Genomic DNA, 18,735 nt, shown 5'->3' on the forward strand with positions numbered 1-18,735 from the left:
ATAAAACTCCTTAAAATTGATGACAAGGAGAACATCTTACAAGCAGGCAAAGCCAACACGTTGATAAGAGAGTCACGTTACCATGACAACAGCTCCAGGGTTGGACTCAATTCCACCTAGAGGACAGTGGAGCATTTATCTTTAAAGTACTAGAACAGAAACACCATTGCCAATCTAAAAAAACCCACCTAAAGCAACAATATCTGTAAAGAACAAAGGCATGATGAATACTCTTTTCAGATATACAAAAGCTGAAAGAGAAATGTAATTAATTGTCCAGGAAGATACAAAATGACAGCAGAGAGAGATCTAGAGGCACAGGAAGGGATGGAAATGCCAGACGTTGTCATAATGAGCTTAAGTGTAAAATCACCTCCCTGTATTCTAAACCATTTGAAGCATGTTTGGTCAAGGCCAAATTGCTAGTGCTTTGTCAAGGAGCTTCCAGCATGCTGCAGTAAGGTGCAGAGAACCAGAGCGGTATGCCTGGGATGTAGAGATGGAAGTTGTGACGCCGTGGATGCCTGCGTGTGGCGTGGTGCAATACGGCCTGAAGGCAGACTGTAGAAAGTGAAAGGTGTTCTTATACACCTAAAAGCAGATGCTTAACTCCTTTAAATAAACAGGGCAGCAAGAAAGTCAATAAAGAAGGTGAGGCAGGATTGGAGAAGATAATGCATAGGGAGGTGAAGAAGGAGACGGAGCAACAGAGCAGTTGCACACAGTGGAAAGCCCACAGAGCTGTGGATGTGAGCCTGCTGTATTCTCTATAAATATCTCAACACCTTAACCAAAGGGTGTGGGTTATCACACTAGATGGAAAGTTAAGAACTGAACCTGGGAGTTGGCTCAGTGGAAATGCACTTGCTTTGCAGAGTGAGGACTGGAGTTCGGATCCCTTGAACCCACATAAGTGCCAGACAGAGGCAGGGATATCAGGGCAAGCCAGCTAGCTAGACTAGCTGCATCGGTGATGTCCGGATTAACTGAGAGGCTCTACCTCAATGGTGGAAGGCAACTGAGGAAGCCTCCCAACATCTACCTCCAGTTTCCATACACATGTGCTCACCAGCCTCTATATACATGTGCTCACTAGCCTCCATACACATGTGCTCATACATTCATACACCAGTGCAGACCACACACACATATACATACAAGAAATGTTAAGAACTAACCATATTCTGTGATAAAAGATTCACTTTTTTTCTTTCTTATTTTTTGAGGCATGGTCTCACTGTGTTGCCCTGGCTGGTGTCAATTTGGTGTTTTGGAAAGGATTAGGAGGTGTGGCCTCTTTGGAGGAGATATGTCACTGGAGGTGGGTTTGGGGTTTCAAAAGCTCATGTCAGCCCAGGCTCTGTCTCCCTCCTCTCCCGCTTCCAGCTTATGAATAAGATGTAAGCTCTCAGCTACTGCTCCAGCACAATGCCTGCCTGCCTACCACCATGCTTCCTGCCATGATGGTTATGAGCTCACCCTCTGAAACTGTAAGGAAGCACCAATTAAATACTTTCTTTTGTAGGTTACCTTGGTCATGGCTTTTTTTTTTTTTTTTTTTTTTTTTTTGAGACAGGGTTTCTCTGTGTAGCTTTGTGACTTTCCAGGAACTCACTCTGTAGTCCAGGCTGGCCTTGAACTCACAGAGATCTGCCCGGCTCTGCCTCCCAAGTGCTGGGATTAAAGGCGTGTGCCACCACCGCCTGGCTCATGGCTTCTTCTTCTCCTTCTCCTTCTTCTTCTTCTTCTTCTTCTTCTTCTTCTTCTTCTTCTTCTTCTTCTTCTTCTTCTTCTTCTTCTTCTTTTACAGCAATAGAAAAGTATTAAGATACCACCAATCACAAGAAAGCTGGGGTGGGTGGAATTCATCAGACAAGTTCATTCAGAATGGGACATTTTTTCTAAACCAGGGATTAGAAAGAAGATTTCATAATGTTATGATACCAGCTCATCAAAAGGATATAAATAATAGTTTAATGAACATGGCAATAGTCACAGTACATGAAACAAAATTCCATAAAACCTCAAGAAGAAACATTTAAATCCACAGAGTCACAGACTGCAACACCTTTCTTTCAATAATTGATGTAATAAGTGATCATCAAATTTTTCACACTAGAGAAGCCCTGAACAGCTCTGTCAATCAACTCCACTTAACTGACATTAATAGCGCATTGCCTAAGGGCTGCAGATCACGCCCTTTTTATAATAGAACATGGAACATTTTCCAAGATGAGTGATATTTTGGAATTTTTAGTCTCTACAGATTCAGAGACTGAAATCATACAAAGGTTGCTTTCTGACCGCAATGGGATTAAATGATGTATAGAGGCAAGATGACATCAATTAAACCCTAATACAATGTTACGGTAGAAATTAATAACCAGACACTGGGTGAAAAGGCAAAGATTCTAGAGTAACCAGACTGACTTAGAGAGAGTCCAAGTTTGATGACATGCACTATTTAGCCAGGTAAGTTGATAGAGCATGGTACTGCCAGCCATGCAGAACTGAGCCCACATGAGAAGCACAACACAGTTAACTGTTTTCTAGACAGTACTGAGGCATTGAAGAACGTGGAGAATCTTCTGAAGAAATGTAGTTGGAGCTGGGTGTGCTAGCACATGTATCAGAGGTCGAGTTAGAAAACCAAGAGTTCCAGGTGATTCTCAGCTACATACTGAGTTTGAAGCCAGCCTGGGTTACATGCTATCTGTCACACAAGCACACACGCATGCATGCACACACGCATGCATGCACACATGCATGCATGCACACACAAGCACACATGCACGCATGCACACACAAGCACAGAGCCCAAACTTAAAAGCAACAACAACACCTCCCACAAATGTTGCTGGAATTATTGGAAATAATTGGAAATGGGCTTTGATCCTTATCTTTACTCAGACAAAAAGGCTAACATGGCCTAAATATAAAACCTACAATTGTGAAGCTTCTAGAAGAGAACCTATGAGATGCTAGGTGAGATTCCTAGACATGATAGAAAGAACACTATTTAAGAACACATGATACAGACAAAACCTCTGCTGGCCTTATCATGATGGAGAAGGTTTTCCTTTCAAAGGTGTTGTTAGGAGAGCACAAAGATGAGACGTGGACTGTGGGAAAGTATTTGTAAGTCACAAATTCAATCAGCCCTCTGTATCTAATATATTTAAAGAACTCTCCAAATTTAATAAGAGAAAAACTGAACCCAGAGGTCTCTCTGTAATGAACCTTGGCACATGTGTTCACTGAGTGGGAACATTTTGATTTATTTTATTTAAAACTGTCTGAATAAATGGGAATATTATAAAAAGAAATAAGCACACTAAAAACATAAATTAAAATTAATTATAAAAATGTTTATTCAATACTTACTAAAATGGCTAAAGCAATAAAAATATGACTATATCAGTTTTAATCAAGGATCTCCAACACATAAGGCTCTATGTCTGATCCTCAGCGTGTATGCACACGCGCGCACACACACACACACACACACACACACACACACATACACACAGGAGGAAGAGAAGGGAAAGAAAATTTTTTTTAAAAGATTAAGTGAATACACCCTACTAGGGAATTATAATTATGACTAAAGAATACATGAGAAAAATATCCCTTAGAACTGGTGAGTGTGTCAATGTCAGGTTGGAAAGAGGTAGCCAGTGTTCCCGTAAGTGACTGATCTTTCTTCTATGAACACAGTGTCTTTCCCTATAGTTTATACCACTGGCATGAAAACAATTCTAAGAGTCAGAAGTGTGTGTTTATTTATTTGTTGTAGAGCATAGGATCAACCCCAGGGGCCTGTTCATGATGGACACACACTCTACCACCTAAGCTACATTCCTGTCCACACATGTGTATATTTAAACATTTCCTACCTTTGGTCTCTGTATACATGCTAAATGCTGTGGTACCATTGTAACTTACTGTGAATGTCCAGGAAGAATTTGTTCAGTGTTTAAACAACCATTTAGCAAATCAGAGCTGTACCAGCCAGGGGCCAAATGTTGTCTTTTAAAAGTTTTTTTTATTCATTTGTTTCTATTTGATGATGCCCCTGATATCTATTCTCTACCTATCACTATCTATTTATCAATGTATATATCATCTACCTATCTATCTATCTATCTATCTATCTATCTATCTATCTATCTATCTATCCATCCATCCATCCATCCATCCATCCATCCATCCATCTATCTATCTATCTATCTATCTATCTATCTATCTATCATCTATCATCTATCTATGTATCTTCTTGGCACTGAGGTGACCATGTCTCTGACACTGATACACATTCTCAGTTCTTGCCTTTTGTTTTTATTATTATTGTTGTTGTTGTTGTTCTTATTTTCTTTCTAGATCCTGAACAGAATCCCCCACAGACTCCATTGAGTGGTTATTCTTATTATTTTACCTAAGGAAATGGAAGCACAGAGAGGTCAGATAATGAAGTCACACATCCGTGAGCCTCAGAGGATTCTCGTCAGCTCTGACTTCAGTCTGTGACTGTTTCTGTGCATTGTTGCGTATATTTCCCTAGGTTTTTTCCCCTGGTGTACAGGTTTTCACCAATCACTGACTTAGCCGATTGATTCATTTAATGCTTGCTGCGTGCATAGTGTTGCTTTCTGAGCTGGCAATGGTTTCTCTTTGTGTTTTCAAGAGAAAGTAAAATAATATCTAGCCAGGACAGAAGAGACTGGCAAGGCTTATTTCTAAAGAGGAGACTCAATGAATGTCAGTCTTTAATGAGTGGCCTTCTATAGGCTCACAGCCACCCGCCATTGGGATGTTTGCCTACAGCTATGCTAAGAATGAAGGCCTGGGGGACATGTTTGTCTCCTAGGGGTTTTCCTAAAGCCCCAGCATCAAACACTATGTAGGAAATGGGACAATTTTCTCTGTAGGAATGACTTTATCCTGGTGCAGCTTACAACTGGTTAGTGTGAAATTTTATTGTTAGGTAATGTGTCGCCCACACATCGCTGTGTCAAATCCCTGACTCCAGTGTGACCATGCCAGGGGTGGGGCCTTTTGGAAGTGATTAGGCAGGCAACAGGGCAAGTGATAGTCTCTTCAAAGTCATGGCATCCTCACCTGGCATCATTGTACAACTGGTTTCTCACACATTTATGTCAGTCTCTCTTACTTGTCTGTGACATACAGGGTCATAGATTATGGCATATGTGACTAGAGGAAAGGCTTAATCTATACGTGATTATGTGCAGCACATCATAGGTGATCAATAAATGCTTTCTTTTTATGGGCTGGCCAGCCCTGGAAGGAGCTTTGGGAAAAAGATAGCATGAGTATGGGGATAGAAAGAATCCTCATTTTATAGTCCAAGTGGGGTCTTTTAATAACACATGAAAACTACTTATTAAAGCAAAAAGTGAACATTTCTTTCCTGCATCTGAAATCATTCTGTGTCACCTCAGGGACCCCACTAAGAATGTGGACAACAAGCTGGGCGGTGGTGGCGCATACCTTCAATCCCAGCACTTGGGAGGCAGAGCCAGGCAGATCTCTGTGAGTTCGAGGCCAGCCTAGTCTACAGAGAGAGCCCCAGGACAGGCACCAAAACTACACAGAGAAACCCTGTCTCGAAAAAAACCAAAAAAAAAAAAAAAAAAAAAGAAAGAAAAAAAGAAAAAAAAAGTGGGGATAGCAAAATTGGCATTCTCAGCAACCCCGCTTGAAACAGCAATCATAGAATTTGCTTCAGGGGCACATTTGTGATGCCTTGTGGGGGCTGAAGCAGCTGATGAGACAATTTGAGGTCATTATCACAGTTCCCTTAGGTCACTACTGGTGGGTGGCCTCTGTGTCAAGGTTTTTCTCATGTATCAGGAGCTGTCAGCAAACTACCAGCTGGCCTGTTGTCTTAAAATAAGACAATGCATTTCCTGCCAGCTAGAGTTAGGGGCCTTCCTGGAGCCTTATCTTTTAAGAGTCTGCCTAGCCCAGGCAACTTGAGCTCACTGCACGCATTAGTCAAAAACATATCCTGATATTCCAGTCATCATTCGTTGAAACTGTCTGCCTGGGAAACAGATCCCAGCTAAGTTCCTCGTGTGAACTCTGAAGAATTTATCCCTCAAAGCTCATACAAATTGGCAGATCAGGATGGCTCTTGATCCATAGATTCATTATGTATTTGTGAAATGTGTGGTGCCTAGTAAGCTGTATAAAGTGGGAAGGGAGAGCTAGGAAATGTAAACAACATAGCACAAAATATACCACTGAAAACAGCATTGAATGTAGCAACATCGAGCTGGGAAAAAAAAAAAGCAGACCATTTCTCCTTTAGGGGCTGAAGAGATGGCTTCGTGGCTAAGAGAGCTGACTGCTCCTGAGGAGGAACTGGGTTCTGTTCCCAGAACCCATATTTGGTGGCTCCAGTCCCAGGGGGTATATGACACCCTCTTCTGGCCTCTGTGGACACTACATGCATGTGGTGTGCATAAATTCTAACAAACATATACACATACAACTAACTAAATCTTAAGAAGGCAATTTCTCTTTGAAATGGATTACTGGGCTCACAGCTGAGCTTAAGTGTGTGTGACTCCTTTGCACACGTTCAGACTCTGTTACTTGAGTTGTACAAAACCTTTGCATTCACAACTAAAGAAAAAGAAAAAGGATGAGTAAATGAAAAACAGTGGGTTTCATCTCAAGCAGGGTGTTGGTACTCAGTGCCAAACGTGGTGGAGCATGTCTGTAACATGACCAATCTGGTGGCTGAGGCAAGAAGATTGCCTGGGCTTCAAGGCCAGCCTAGGCTACATAGTGAGGTCTGGGACAGCCTGTGCTGCAGAGCAAAATTCTATTCAAATGTGATTAAGTTGCTTAGTTAAAAATAAGTTTCTCTATATGCATGTTTGAAAAAGAGGCAGTAATTTTAATTAGAGTGAGTCAGATTAAATTGAAGTAAAAACATCTTTCTTCTGTTAGGAAGCTATTTTTCCCTCAGTGAGAATGCATGCCTTATTCTTATTTTTAGAAGATTATGGGTAGTTTGTTTTTTTTTTTCATTTTGCTTTTGACATTTTCTGAGTTTTCAGGATTGATCTGCTATCTCCAGAATCAGACGTTACAGAAGTACTTCTCACAATGAGCCAGAGATGCTGCAGATGGATGTGTTTGTTGTCATACCGTAAAGGAAGCTAGTACCCCATCTGTCTCCAATGCGAGGTCATAGGGAGGATGGGAATGTGCTTCCTCAGAATAGAGGGATGGACCCATGTCAGCAGTCCTCAGCTGGCCTTGTCCTTGCGGAAATGTAAAGGGATAGTCAAGACCAGACTTGTTATGGCCACAAAGTGGGCACAGTAAGGCAGGCAGCCAGGAAGGGTTTATCTTCTTCCTGAGCTGAAGGAAGGAAGCTTGGAATGTTTGTAGCATGAAGATAAAGGGAAGCACCCTTTGACCTCACTAGCAAACAACAGAATTGATGTCAGGCATCCATTTTCACGTTTCTTCCTCTCTGACCATGGGCCTGCTCTGAGAGGAAATGGCTGAGTATTAAAAAAAAAAAATCCTTTTTAGCACTGATGATCCCAGGGGAGAACCTTGCCATATTTGCTAGCACACGGCATAGCGGGGTGATGATGACTGCTAAGGATTTGAGTCCTGTTTGCAGCTCATGTTTTAGATGATGTCCATGGCTAATAAAAGGCTCAGAGAAACAAGCTCTCACATAGCCTGCATGTGGTCTGCCGTTCTTTCTGTTGGACACACTAACTTTCCTAATACAGCTCAGAAAAAAGCTTGTTCTTGTCTATGCTGTGTCAGGCCAATAACTGCATCATTTTAGGCTTTTTATGAGATAGAAAAATAAAAGCAAATGTAAACACTCTTTCTAGTCTATCGGGAAGGCTATGAGAAGCGGTTGCAGTCATGGATATGCTTGGCGCCCAAAGCCAGCCGTCCTTGAACTCTGAAAGCACTGGAACTACAGTAAAGATGGCTGACTTCAGCACTTGGGTCTGGTACACTGGAGTCCCAGAAGTATGCAGTACTGCAGGCAGGTGTGATGTTTAGCTATAATTGCAACTTGACACAACCATAACAGAATCACCTGGGAAGAGAGCATCAGTGGGGGATTGTCCACATTAGCTTGGCCTTTGGAGTTGTCTGTGGTGGTGGGAGGATCATCTTAAGTTAATCAAAGACCCGGCACAATGTGGGGGACACGATTCCCTAGGCAGGGGATTATGAACTGTCTAAGAGGGAGGAGATCAAGCTGAGCATAAGTAAGCAAGCAAGGGAACGTGCACATATTTCCTCCTTTCTGCTCTCGACTGTGTATTTGATCAACTCTGTGAAGTTCCTGCCTTGACTTCCCCCACAGTGATGGATGTAATCAGAAATTATAAGATGAAGTAAGTCACTTTCTCCCCCAAGTTGCTTTTTGTTGGAATATTTTGTCATGGAAACAGAAATGAAACCAGAATACAGAGTAAGGCTGGAATAGAGCAATGACCAGAATGGTCAGGATGTCTAAATACCAAAGCTTGATCTTCCCAGGGCAAGAAACATACTCCAGGCCTTGGCTAGGGAAGGTGAAGACACACCAAGAAAGGAGTCAGAGACATTGCAGCTTCCTCTGCCCTCCTCTTTCCTTGACAAGCTCTGCTCTAGTTAGAGGACAGGACAGAAATACAGTAGCCTTTGGTGCCTGCTGCATCACTTAGCACACCACAGGGGGACTGGGAAGACATGCTCTTCAAATACCCGATTCTTCCTAGTCAGATGGGAATATTCAGAATTCTCATTAGGTGATGAACAGCCAAGGGCATCCCTATGCCTAATGCCAATAATGTGGACTGAGTGGAAACCATTATTCATTTAGTCATTAGTTGTGGGAAAACAAACAGAAGACACAGTTTTGTGTATAAAATATAAAATGTGTGTTTAGAAGGTGGATAGAAAAACATCAAGATCAAAATTAACCTGGACACTTAGAGTCTCTGCGTGCCAGTATGTGAGTTGCTGTCTTTCCCCTTCTCTGGCTTTGGAAAGGCCTTTCTGAACTTCAGACAGGCAGAAACAAAGCAGAGGAGAACATGCCTCCTTGTGGGTCCGAGGGGGATATTTCCATACTGTCTTAGAAGCGAGGGAACAAGAAGCTAATCCATGAATTAAGATTTTCAGATTTTTGACCACCCCCAGTGGGGAGGGGCTCATATAATTTGCATACCACAGAAAAGGTCCAGTCAATATTTGGGTATTGACAGCTATCATCAGTTTTAGCCAGCAAATGTTGTGGTGGATCACAGAAGCCTGGGTTTATCGTTGACTAGGACTTCCTCCAGTGGAAGCTGGCTGCAGTTAATTTTTATGCATATATGCTGTGGTAGCTAGCTCTCTAGTGCTGTGATGAACATAGCACAAAGCAAATTGGCAAAAGGAAGGGGTTATTTGGTTTACACTTCCGTGTCACAGCCCATCACTAAAGGAAGTGAGGGCAGGAACCTGGAGGAAGGAACTGAAGCAGAGAGCATGGAAGAATGCTGCCTGCTGCCTGCTTTTCTGTACCCCCAGTATCGCCTGTCCAGAGCAGCACTGCCCACAGTAGGCTGGACCCTCTCACATACATTCTCAATCAAGAAAATTCCCCATAGACTTGCCTATAAATAGGCCAATCTGTTGAAGGCCTTTTCTCAATTGAGATTCACTTTTTCCAGGTAGCTCTAGCTCTGATCAAGCTTATGAATGAAATCAACCAACAAACCAACCAACTGACTGACAAACCACCAAGCAAACAACCAATTGACCAACCAACCAACCAACCAACCAACCAACCAACCAACCAACCAAGTTACTCCAACAGCATGCATACGATTTCATATAACCTCACATACCATTACCTTTACACAGTTTCTTACAGTATGTCTTTTAAGGTCAACATTATAGTTTTTGACATATAAAATCTTTAGATGTAAAATTTTAAAATGCTTCATGGTTCTTTTTGATGTGGATAAAGACAATAACAACCATCTTTGAGAATTTGTGATAAGAAAAGTTATTTTGGTGTTACAAATGTCCAATGTTCTTTCTTTGGACATTACCTTTATACACACACACACACACACACACACACACACACACACACACACACACACATACATATATGTCATATATACACATAAACATATGATCTCCATTATACACATGTGTATGATATATGTGTATTCTCCCAATTGTATATTTTTATGACTTACAAAAGGTCTTTTTTTCTTTTGTTCTTTCATCCTCTCCTTTTTTCTTTGGAGACAGGGTCTTGCTATATATCCTAGGTTGGTCTAAAATTTGCTTTGCAACCCAGGTTGGCCTTGAAATCATGATTCTCCTGCCTCAGCCTCCCAAGTACTAGAGCTATAGGAATAGGCTTGGTTCCAAGGAAATCTTTTGAAGAGAGATCACTAACTGTAGCAAGCAGATTGCTATATAAAAGTTGTTGGGGAAAGAGAGATTTTCTACATATAGATGAAATGCCAACTTCTCGAAAATCATACTCACATTCTTCTTTCACTGGGCTTCCTTCCTATCATGGTTCTGTGAACTGGAAAAGCAAGTTTCAAAATCCAAAAATTGTGTCACTTACCCATGCAGTCTGGGCCCCAGTGGCCTGGACAACATTGAGGTTGTAGGTAGTCCTTTCTACATATATGGCGGCATCCAGGGACAGACAGGGAGTATGTTCTGATTTCAATCGAGTACCTTGGAGAACAAAGAGAGGATGTGAACTCATGACCATAAGAGCAGAGTTAACTCTAGGTGGTGGGGTTGTCCTATATTTTATTCGATTTATTTGTTGTTATATGTATATAGATTTTGTGTGTGTGTGTGTGTGTGTGTGTGTGTGTGTGTGTGTGTGTGTGTGTGTGTATTTGCTAGAGCATGAATGCATGTGGAGGTCAGAGGATGACTTTGTGGAATTGGTTCTTTCCTTCCACCTTTATACAGGTTCTGAGGGTCAGACTCAGACCATCAGGTTTGTATGGCAAGTGCTTTTATTCATGGAACTATCTTATCCATGCTAAGCCCTAGATTTTAATTTAGGTTTTTAATACACACACACACACACACACACACACACAATTTAGCTTGCTAGGTAGAATAAGCTTAATCATGAATTATTCTTAATTGTTATAGATGACCAAATAAAATTAAGAAACAATGAAAATGAAGGGTGTTCTAGTTTGCTTTTGCTAGTTGGTTTATCGATTGCTATGTAGTTTGTTTATTTATTGCTATGATAAACAACATGATCCAAAGCATCTCGGGGGAGTAAAGGGGTCTATTTGGCTGACACACTTCTCAGTCCACCACTAAGGCAAATCAGGGCAGAAACTGAAGCAGAGACCATGGAGGAATGCTGCTTACTGGCTTGCTCAGTCTGATTTCTTATATAACTCAGGACCACTGGCCCAGGGGTGGTACTACCTACAAGGGGCTGGGTACTACATCATCAATCATCAATCAAGAAAATGCACCATAGACATGTCCATAGGCCAACCTGATGGAGGAAATTTCTCAGCTGAGGTCTTCTCCTTCAAGGTGACTCTAGTTTGTGTCGTGTTGACAAAAAAAAAAAAAAAAAAAAAAAAAAAAGAACCAGCACACAGGAAGTATATACACTGTTATCAGAAGTTATTAAATAAAATGAATGATGATAATAAGCCTTGGAAGAGTCTAGAAGTGGCCCTCAATCTGTTGCTGAGCTTTCTATCAGCCTGTGCAAGAAGGGAAGGATAACGAGTTATATGATACACAAGGGTCTGCAGATTAAACATAAACTTCTTTCTTAAGACTAGCACATTCATTGCAGATACCATTTCTGAAAAGAAATTCTACCGCTGAGATGCTACAGTGTAGTTAGTGATGTGTACTCCACCTCTGTGCAGGAGATACTCTAGTACATCCCTTAGAACAATTTCTAGCAGCAAATGAGCTACCACTCTAGACTACAACTCTATGGAACCTGACAGCTACCTTCTGTTTATGGGAGTCCCTGGGGTCTGGCTCATTCTAGGATAAGACTTCAGAGTGGAGACCATCTTTGATGAATATGGTCTCTTTCATCTTTCAACTGTGCTGTTGTTGAGAATAGTGTGTGTGTGTGTGTGTGTGTGTGTGTGTGTGTGTGTGTGTGTGTGTTGGAATGTTAACTCAGCAGTTAAAAGCACTTGTTGCTCTTCCAGAGGACCCAGGTTAAGTTCCTAGCACCAACAATATGGCTCACAATCATCTGTAATTCCAGTTCCAGGGGATCCCTGACACTGTCTTCTGGCCTTTGGAGGTGGTATTGTAAGCACATGGTGCACAGACATCCATGCCAGCAAGAACCCCATACACATAATAAAATAATACAAATACAAATACAAAAAATTAAATAAAAACAAATACAAAAAGATCAGGGTGGGAGCAAGTTTTTCCAGAGCAGTTCCTAAAATGCAGCTGACCAACAAACAACAAACAGCAGACATCTGCTGCGTGCATAGTTAAGTCAGGGATGGTACTGACATTCTCTGAAACGTTGACTATACCAGCAGGGGTATCTCTACAGCAAGGGGACAGAGGGAACTCACAGCAGAGATGGAGGCCTTAACTTCTCAGAGGACAAAAATGGAGCCCATGAATGTATGAACATGTATCTGTAACCCAGAAGACTCTTTCTGAAAGCACAATGAATGTGATCTCACACCCATTAGGTGAGTTTTGTCTAAGGCCCTCTAGTACAAATATTGGTGGATATGGAGAAAAGAGAATTGTTCAGTGTTGATATGTACATCAGTCAGTGCAGCCACTGTATAAAACAGCTCTTCAAAATATTAAAAAAAAATAGCTGTCATATGACTTATCCATCCTACATCTGAGAACACAGTCAGGGAAATGATATGAAGATCACACACACATACATATGTGTGTGTTTGTACATATATAGTTTGTATTTCCATCTTAATTATAGCATTATTTACAATAGCCACAAAATTCTAAGCTTTCGCTGATAGATGAATGGATAAAGAAAAAACATGCATATGTCACAGAGAATATTGAACATTGCATATGCAGTGGAATATTAGTTAGCCTTAAGATAGGAGATCATGCAATTTGCTTTTTAAAATTTTGTCTTTTTTTTTTTTTTATTTGTGTGAGTGTTTTGCACTATGTGTGTACAGTGCCCATGGAGGCCAGAAGAAGACATCAGATCTTTCGGGACAGGAATTACATACAGTTGTGAACCATCACATGGGTGCTAGGAGTTAAACCTAGTCCCTCTGGGAGAGCAGTCGGTGCTCTTGACTGTGGAACCATCTCTCCAGCTCTGAGATTATGCCATTCGTAAGCAATGTGGATTAACTTGATGGTAGCATACTAAAAGAAAAAGGCCAACCACAGAAAGGCAAATACTACATGATCCTACTGACACAAGGAAGCTCAGATGGGTAAATGGATAGCAGCAGAGCATGGAGTGGTTGTTGGGGGTTAAACGAGGGAGAAGTGAGGTATTTGTCAAAGGGTACAAATCTCTGGTTATGGAAGTTCTAGAAGTCTATTGTGAAGTCTATGCCTATAGCTAACACTCATGTTAACTTGAAGCTGTATGTTTACTGTTTGCAAAGATGGGGAATTGTGGGTTAGTGGTCTTGTCACAGAGAAAGAGAGGACGCAGTGAAACAGATGGGAACCATGGGTATGTTGACGGGGAACTAGTGGTCATGGTGTTGCAGGTGTCCTGATCTCTAAGTGCATTGAATTGTATGCATTAAACAGGTTCAGCCTTTTATGTTAGTCATACCTTTATAATTCAATTTCTTGAAACATCAAAAATACACAGTAAAATAAAACAAAAGAACCAGTCAGGTTTTGTTTTTGCTTATTTGTTTTAGCATAAATGAATGATAGACAAGTCTTCCATTCTAAAACGAGCAGTCTCCATGAGAAATTTTAGTGTGTGTGTGTGTGTGTGTGTGTGTGTAGTAATAGCAATAGTATTAGTATTAGTATTAGAAGAGGTAGTGGTAATAGTACCTGGGGTACATAGAACCAAGTGCTCATCTTGACCCTTATCAAAAGAATACAAAACATTCTTAGTAAGAAGTCATATAAGTTTAACCTTTAACCTTGATATGATCTTAACTGAAAACGAGAGCCACAGCAAATGTATTCTCACTCAGTAATTCATTGGTTAACTGATGCATGTACTTGCTAATTCTAGACCAGTTAATATTGAGAAACTTTGGTTCATAATATGATGTGATCATACTAGGCAATTGTGAAGATAAAATAATTGTTATAAAACAATGCTAAGGTTTCATTTCATTCATGTTAAAAATAGTAATTTGTCATTCTTGAATTAAAAATGAACTCATTTAGGCGGGGAGATGGCTCAGTTGGTAAAGTGTCTGCTGTGCAAGTGTGAGGACCTGAGTCTGGGTGCCCAGTACCCACATAAAAAGCTGGGCATCGTTGGTGCCCTCCGGTAGCCGTAGCCTGGAGGAACAGAGACCAGAGGCTTCCTGGTGCTCTCTGGACAGCTCTTCCAGCTTCAGAGAGAGACCTTGTCTCAACAGGTAAGATGGACAGTGTTTGAGGAACATACCCATTGCCAACCTCTGTCCTCACATGTGAATGAAACACACACACACACACACACACACACACACACACACACACACACACACCAAAAAAAAAAATCCAAACCACATAAATACCCACAAACATGTACACATCTATACATAAATTAAAACTTAACTCATTGCACAATGCCCAATTTCTAAATTGGTTAGCTGAATAAATAACAAATTGTGTTTGCCTTTGAGCCTACACCTGTTAGTAGGAGTGCAGGCCCACTTGTCCCCTTTAGAGAGGACCAGCCTTGAATTATGGGAGCTCTGGATCAGAAACGACCTTTAAGAACATAGTACAGGCAATCCAACAATGCTAAAATTTTTCTATGCTACATCTTTGGACTCTAATTAATATCAGGTTCCACAGCTTATTAGCAAAATAAATACCAAACCCAAGGCTTAGCAAATTTATTTTGCTTTTGAGACAGAATCTTAAAATATAGTCAAGGCAACCTACAGTTTTTTTTTTTTTTAAGCATGTTCAAATTAGAACCCTATCCTTTCTTTCTTTCTTTCTTTCTTTCTTTCTTTCTTTCTTTCTTTCTTTCTTTCTTTCTTTCTTTCTCTTTCCTTCCTTCCTTCTATCTATCTATCTAAATCCATCCATCTATCTATCTATCTATCTATCTATCTATCTATCTATCTGTCTATCTATCTATGGTGTGTGTGTGTGTGTGTGTGTGTGTGTGTGTGTGTGTGTGTGTGTGTGTATTGTGTGTATATGAGTGAGCAGGTATGTATGCTTATGCTCATGGATAGAAGCCAGGGCAGGATTTCACTTGTTTTCCTCTGCCACTTTCCACCTTGTCTCCTTGAGAGAAGGTCTCTCACTGACCTGGAAATTTACCATTTGGACTAGGCTGGCAGATCAGTCCAGGGACCCTTCTTTCTCTAGCTCTCAATGCTGGGTCACAGGCATCTGGAGCTCCACGTGTTTTCTTAAGTGGGTGCTGGGGATCTGACCTCAGGCTCTCATACGCACATACCCACTGAGCCATCTCCCCAGGTCTAGAACCGTTTTCAAATGAAACAAGACTCCAGTTGAAAAAAATAGAAAGTCAAGAGGAAGGAGAGTGTTTATGTACAACAGAAGTTTGGATTTAACGTGAGTCAACAGTCAGAAAGATTTAGACTCAAGTCTATAGATTGTGAGTTACCTAAGTTGGGCTCAGTATAGTCTCAGAGTAAGAGATAAATCCTGGAACTACTTTGCAATGTTTGAAGCAGGATGTTCCAATTTGGAGTCACAGTTCTCAGCACCAAAACATGGACACATTCATCTTCTCATAATCAGTACCTGCAATCTCGAACTCCAAAAGAGTCATTGGTAATCCTGGTGTAACCGTCTGGACACTTGGCTGCAATATTAACCGAGCAGGCTTGGCACTCCGTCCTGATCATCAGCAAAGACTTCTTGTCACACCTTTTTGCCTGTGCAAATACAGCAAAGAACACCCATTCCTGTTATCAGAGCCTTGAAAGTATCTGCTAGGATGACTTGTCTCCCTGCTTCATTTCACTAGTCAGGAATGGCGATGAGGTTGATTGCTATCAACTGGCTTTTCAGCGAGAGACCCCTCCCACTCCGAGCACTGCACCTGGCTTGAATTCCAGAGTGTTAGCGCTTCGGCTTTGGACTGCCTTTTGTGATTGCTACCTTTTGTTTGAAACGTTGGATTCTTATCTGAGTTCTTCCAGGTTTCAGAGCCTTTGCTTAGTTTGTTTAACGAAAGGACTTGGAAGACCGAGATGTCGCTTGCTAAGAATTGCTTGGGTAAGTGGTTTCCTTTAAATAACCAGTTAAGAGGTTTTGATATGGGAAAACTGACTTGCTTAGATGTACAAATTGTGAACAATAACTCTATCTATATCTATATCTCTATATAAAGAAACAGGCAGTTAGTTCATCAGAAGCTGACTCCTCTGCTATTGGGCTAAATCTGAAATTCATCCAGGCATGACCATTTTCTTCCATAGTCCAGTGCAAAACAGAACACTCTAGAAGTAATATCCAAGGGCACATTTGCTCTCTATTTAAGAATTCCAGGCAGTACAGGGCCATGTCTCATATTTCTTTGTCATGCTAGCAGCCCAGCACTGGTTAGGTGTGATGGAAACATCATCATCACCTCTGAGTTCACCAGGACGAGTAGGTCTGCAGAGGAGGACACCTTCTATTCACAGAACACCGTACAGCTCTGCTGACTCCCAAAGGTGTCATTCTCTTTGCTTCAGAGAGTAGGGCAAGGGTCACAGCTCTTGTTACAGAGGTGGTGGAGTTGAGGACTGAAACTAATTTGGAATATGCAGTGACTTGCCCAAAGTCACATATGAGCTATCAGCCTCTTGATTCCTTAATTAGCCCTTTCTATAAGCCCCCAAGTGGCGCAGAGAAGAACAACCTCTGCTTTTACTAGACTCTTTCACTTGGTGATCATTGTGAGCCAGTGCGCCCTTGGACATTACTTGTAGAATACTGCAGCACTCCCTTTAACTGTTGTGGCATGATTCAAGTGTTCTAAGAGCAGCGTTTCATTTACATTGGGGTTTCTTTTTGGATAGATGGATAAATTGATGTCATGTTGATTTTCCTTCTTAATATGCCCAATTTAACTCTCTTTTAAAGAAATTCTTTGGGCTGGGGATGTGGCTCAGTTCATAGAGTACTTGCCCAGCATGCACAGAGCCCCTGGTTAAATCCCCAGTACTGCATAACATCATGAGTTTGTGGTGCTAAAATTCTATCACTCAGGAGGTAAAGGCAAGAAGATCAAGGTCATCCTCAGCTACATAGCAAGTTTACATGACTGTATATATTTGTCCGACTTTCAGATTGCCGTCTTCAAATGGAATGACTCATTTTATAAGCTTGAGCCTACCGAAGAACAAACACAGCTTTGAACAGTGCTCAAGGCCGAGTGCCCACCCAGAAGCAAGTCCTCCTTGCTGAAGTTAGTGGTGACAGCAATCCCTACAATTTGCTGATCCCTGTCTTGGGAGCAATGGGAGCTTGGAGGGTTTAACTCACTTGCTTAACGCTAGTGTCATGACAGCCCTGTAGCCCCGCCTCTGAAACACTGCGCCATCGCAGATCAAATGTATCCCTCACCAGTGTCTGGAGAGGTACCCATCGTGGTATCTGCCATGTTCTCAGGAAAGTGCCCTGAGAGCACAGCTGTCTGCTGCTGAGACCAGACACTCCAAATCCATCTTAAATCACCTGAGATTGCTGCTCATTGAGATTCAACCTCAACCTGCGATGGGCCTGGGTGAGCTTCTCAGGGGTCCTTATACTGATGCAGTGAATGAGGCCCAAAGAAAGGTCACCATGGTCCTCCACTACAGCCTGAGGAAGGCAGGAATCCTGTGTGAGGGCCTGACGGGTTTTGGAAATGTTTCTGATGCTTGCTTTCATTAACAAGGCATCATCAATGTACCCTGGAATTCCCCTGGTCATCTTCCCACAGGCTTGCTTGGTTTCTACATTTGGGAAGATGCGATGGTAGGTACTCACAGGGATCAGACAATCCAGACAAAACCCAGAACATGCAGCTCTGCCAGGAAAGAGAAATGTCAGCGGTAGAGTCAGCACAGCGAGCAAGAAATGGCCAAGTCAGCCCACTCCACAAGGACAGCATCTCAAGTTAGGATCTTATTCTCGTAAAGTTTCCCTGATTTTTTATGAAGTCCAGGCATGGCTTTTCACCCAAGATTATGTGGGAAAACAAAGACATCTAGAGAACATTGTGAAAGTTAGCAAGAAAAAACAGGAAAATTGATCTTACCAGTCCTGCAGCTTCAGCAGGGAACAAGGTGTTTTGCATAACCAGCCCCAGGAAGAGAGGGATTAAAGTCGGTAGCATGCTGAGGAAACGCTTGCTCCTTCCTATGCCAGGTGATTTAGCTATTTTAACTTGCTTTGATGAGTGCCTCAGTAATTCTTTCTCATGTCTGTGTCTACTTTTAAATCCTTTCTTTTCCCTGGTTAGAAAGGGAAGGTGGATAAGGCCTGGCTGACTATACGCAGGGCAGGCGCTTGGTGGGATGGGCCACTCTGAGCTGTATATAAGTC

At 41.7% G+C, this 18,735-nt stretch overlaps 1 protein-coding gene across 1 annotated transcript in view; it reads right to left on the minus strand.

The window, feature by feature from the left end:
- Stab2 (stabilin 2) overlaps positions 1-18,526 on the minus strand; it is a 170,214-nt gene extending 151,688 nt beyond the window's left edge. Inside the window, exons 1-3 of the mRNA XM_036170220.1 lie at positions 18,449-18,526; positions 15,961-16,094; positions 10,634-10,749 (exon numbers count right to left, since the gene is read on the minus strand). Coding sequence (XP_036026113.1) covers positions 10,634-10,749; positions 15,961-16,094; positions 18,449-18,526 — 328 coding nt within the window. The remainder of the gene's footprint in view (positions 1-10,633; positions 10,750-15,960; positions 16,095-18,448) is intronic.
- Positions 18,527-18,735: the final 209 nt, after the last annotated feature.

This window comes from Onychomys torridus, chromosome 20, assembly GCF_903995425.1.
Source record: "Onychomys torridus chromosome 20, mOncTor1.1, whole genome shotgun sequence".
NCBI lineage: Eukaryota > Metazoa > Chordata > Mammalia > Rodentia > Cricetidae > Onychomys > Onychomys torridus.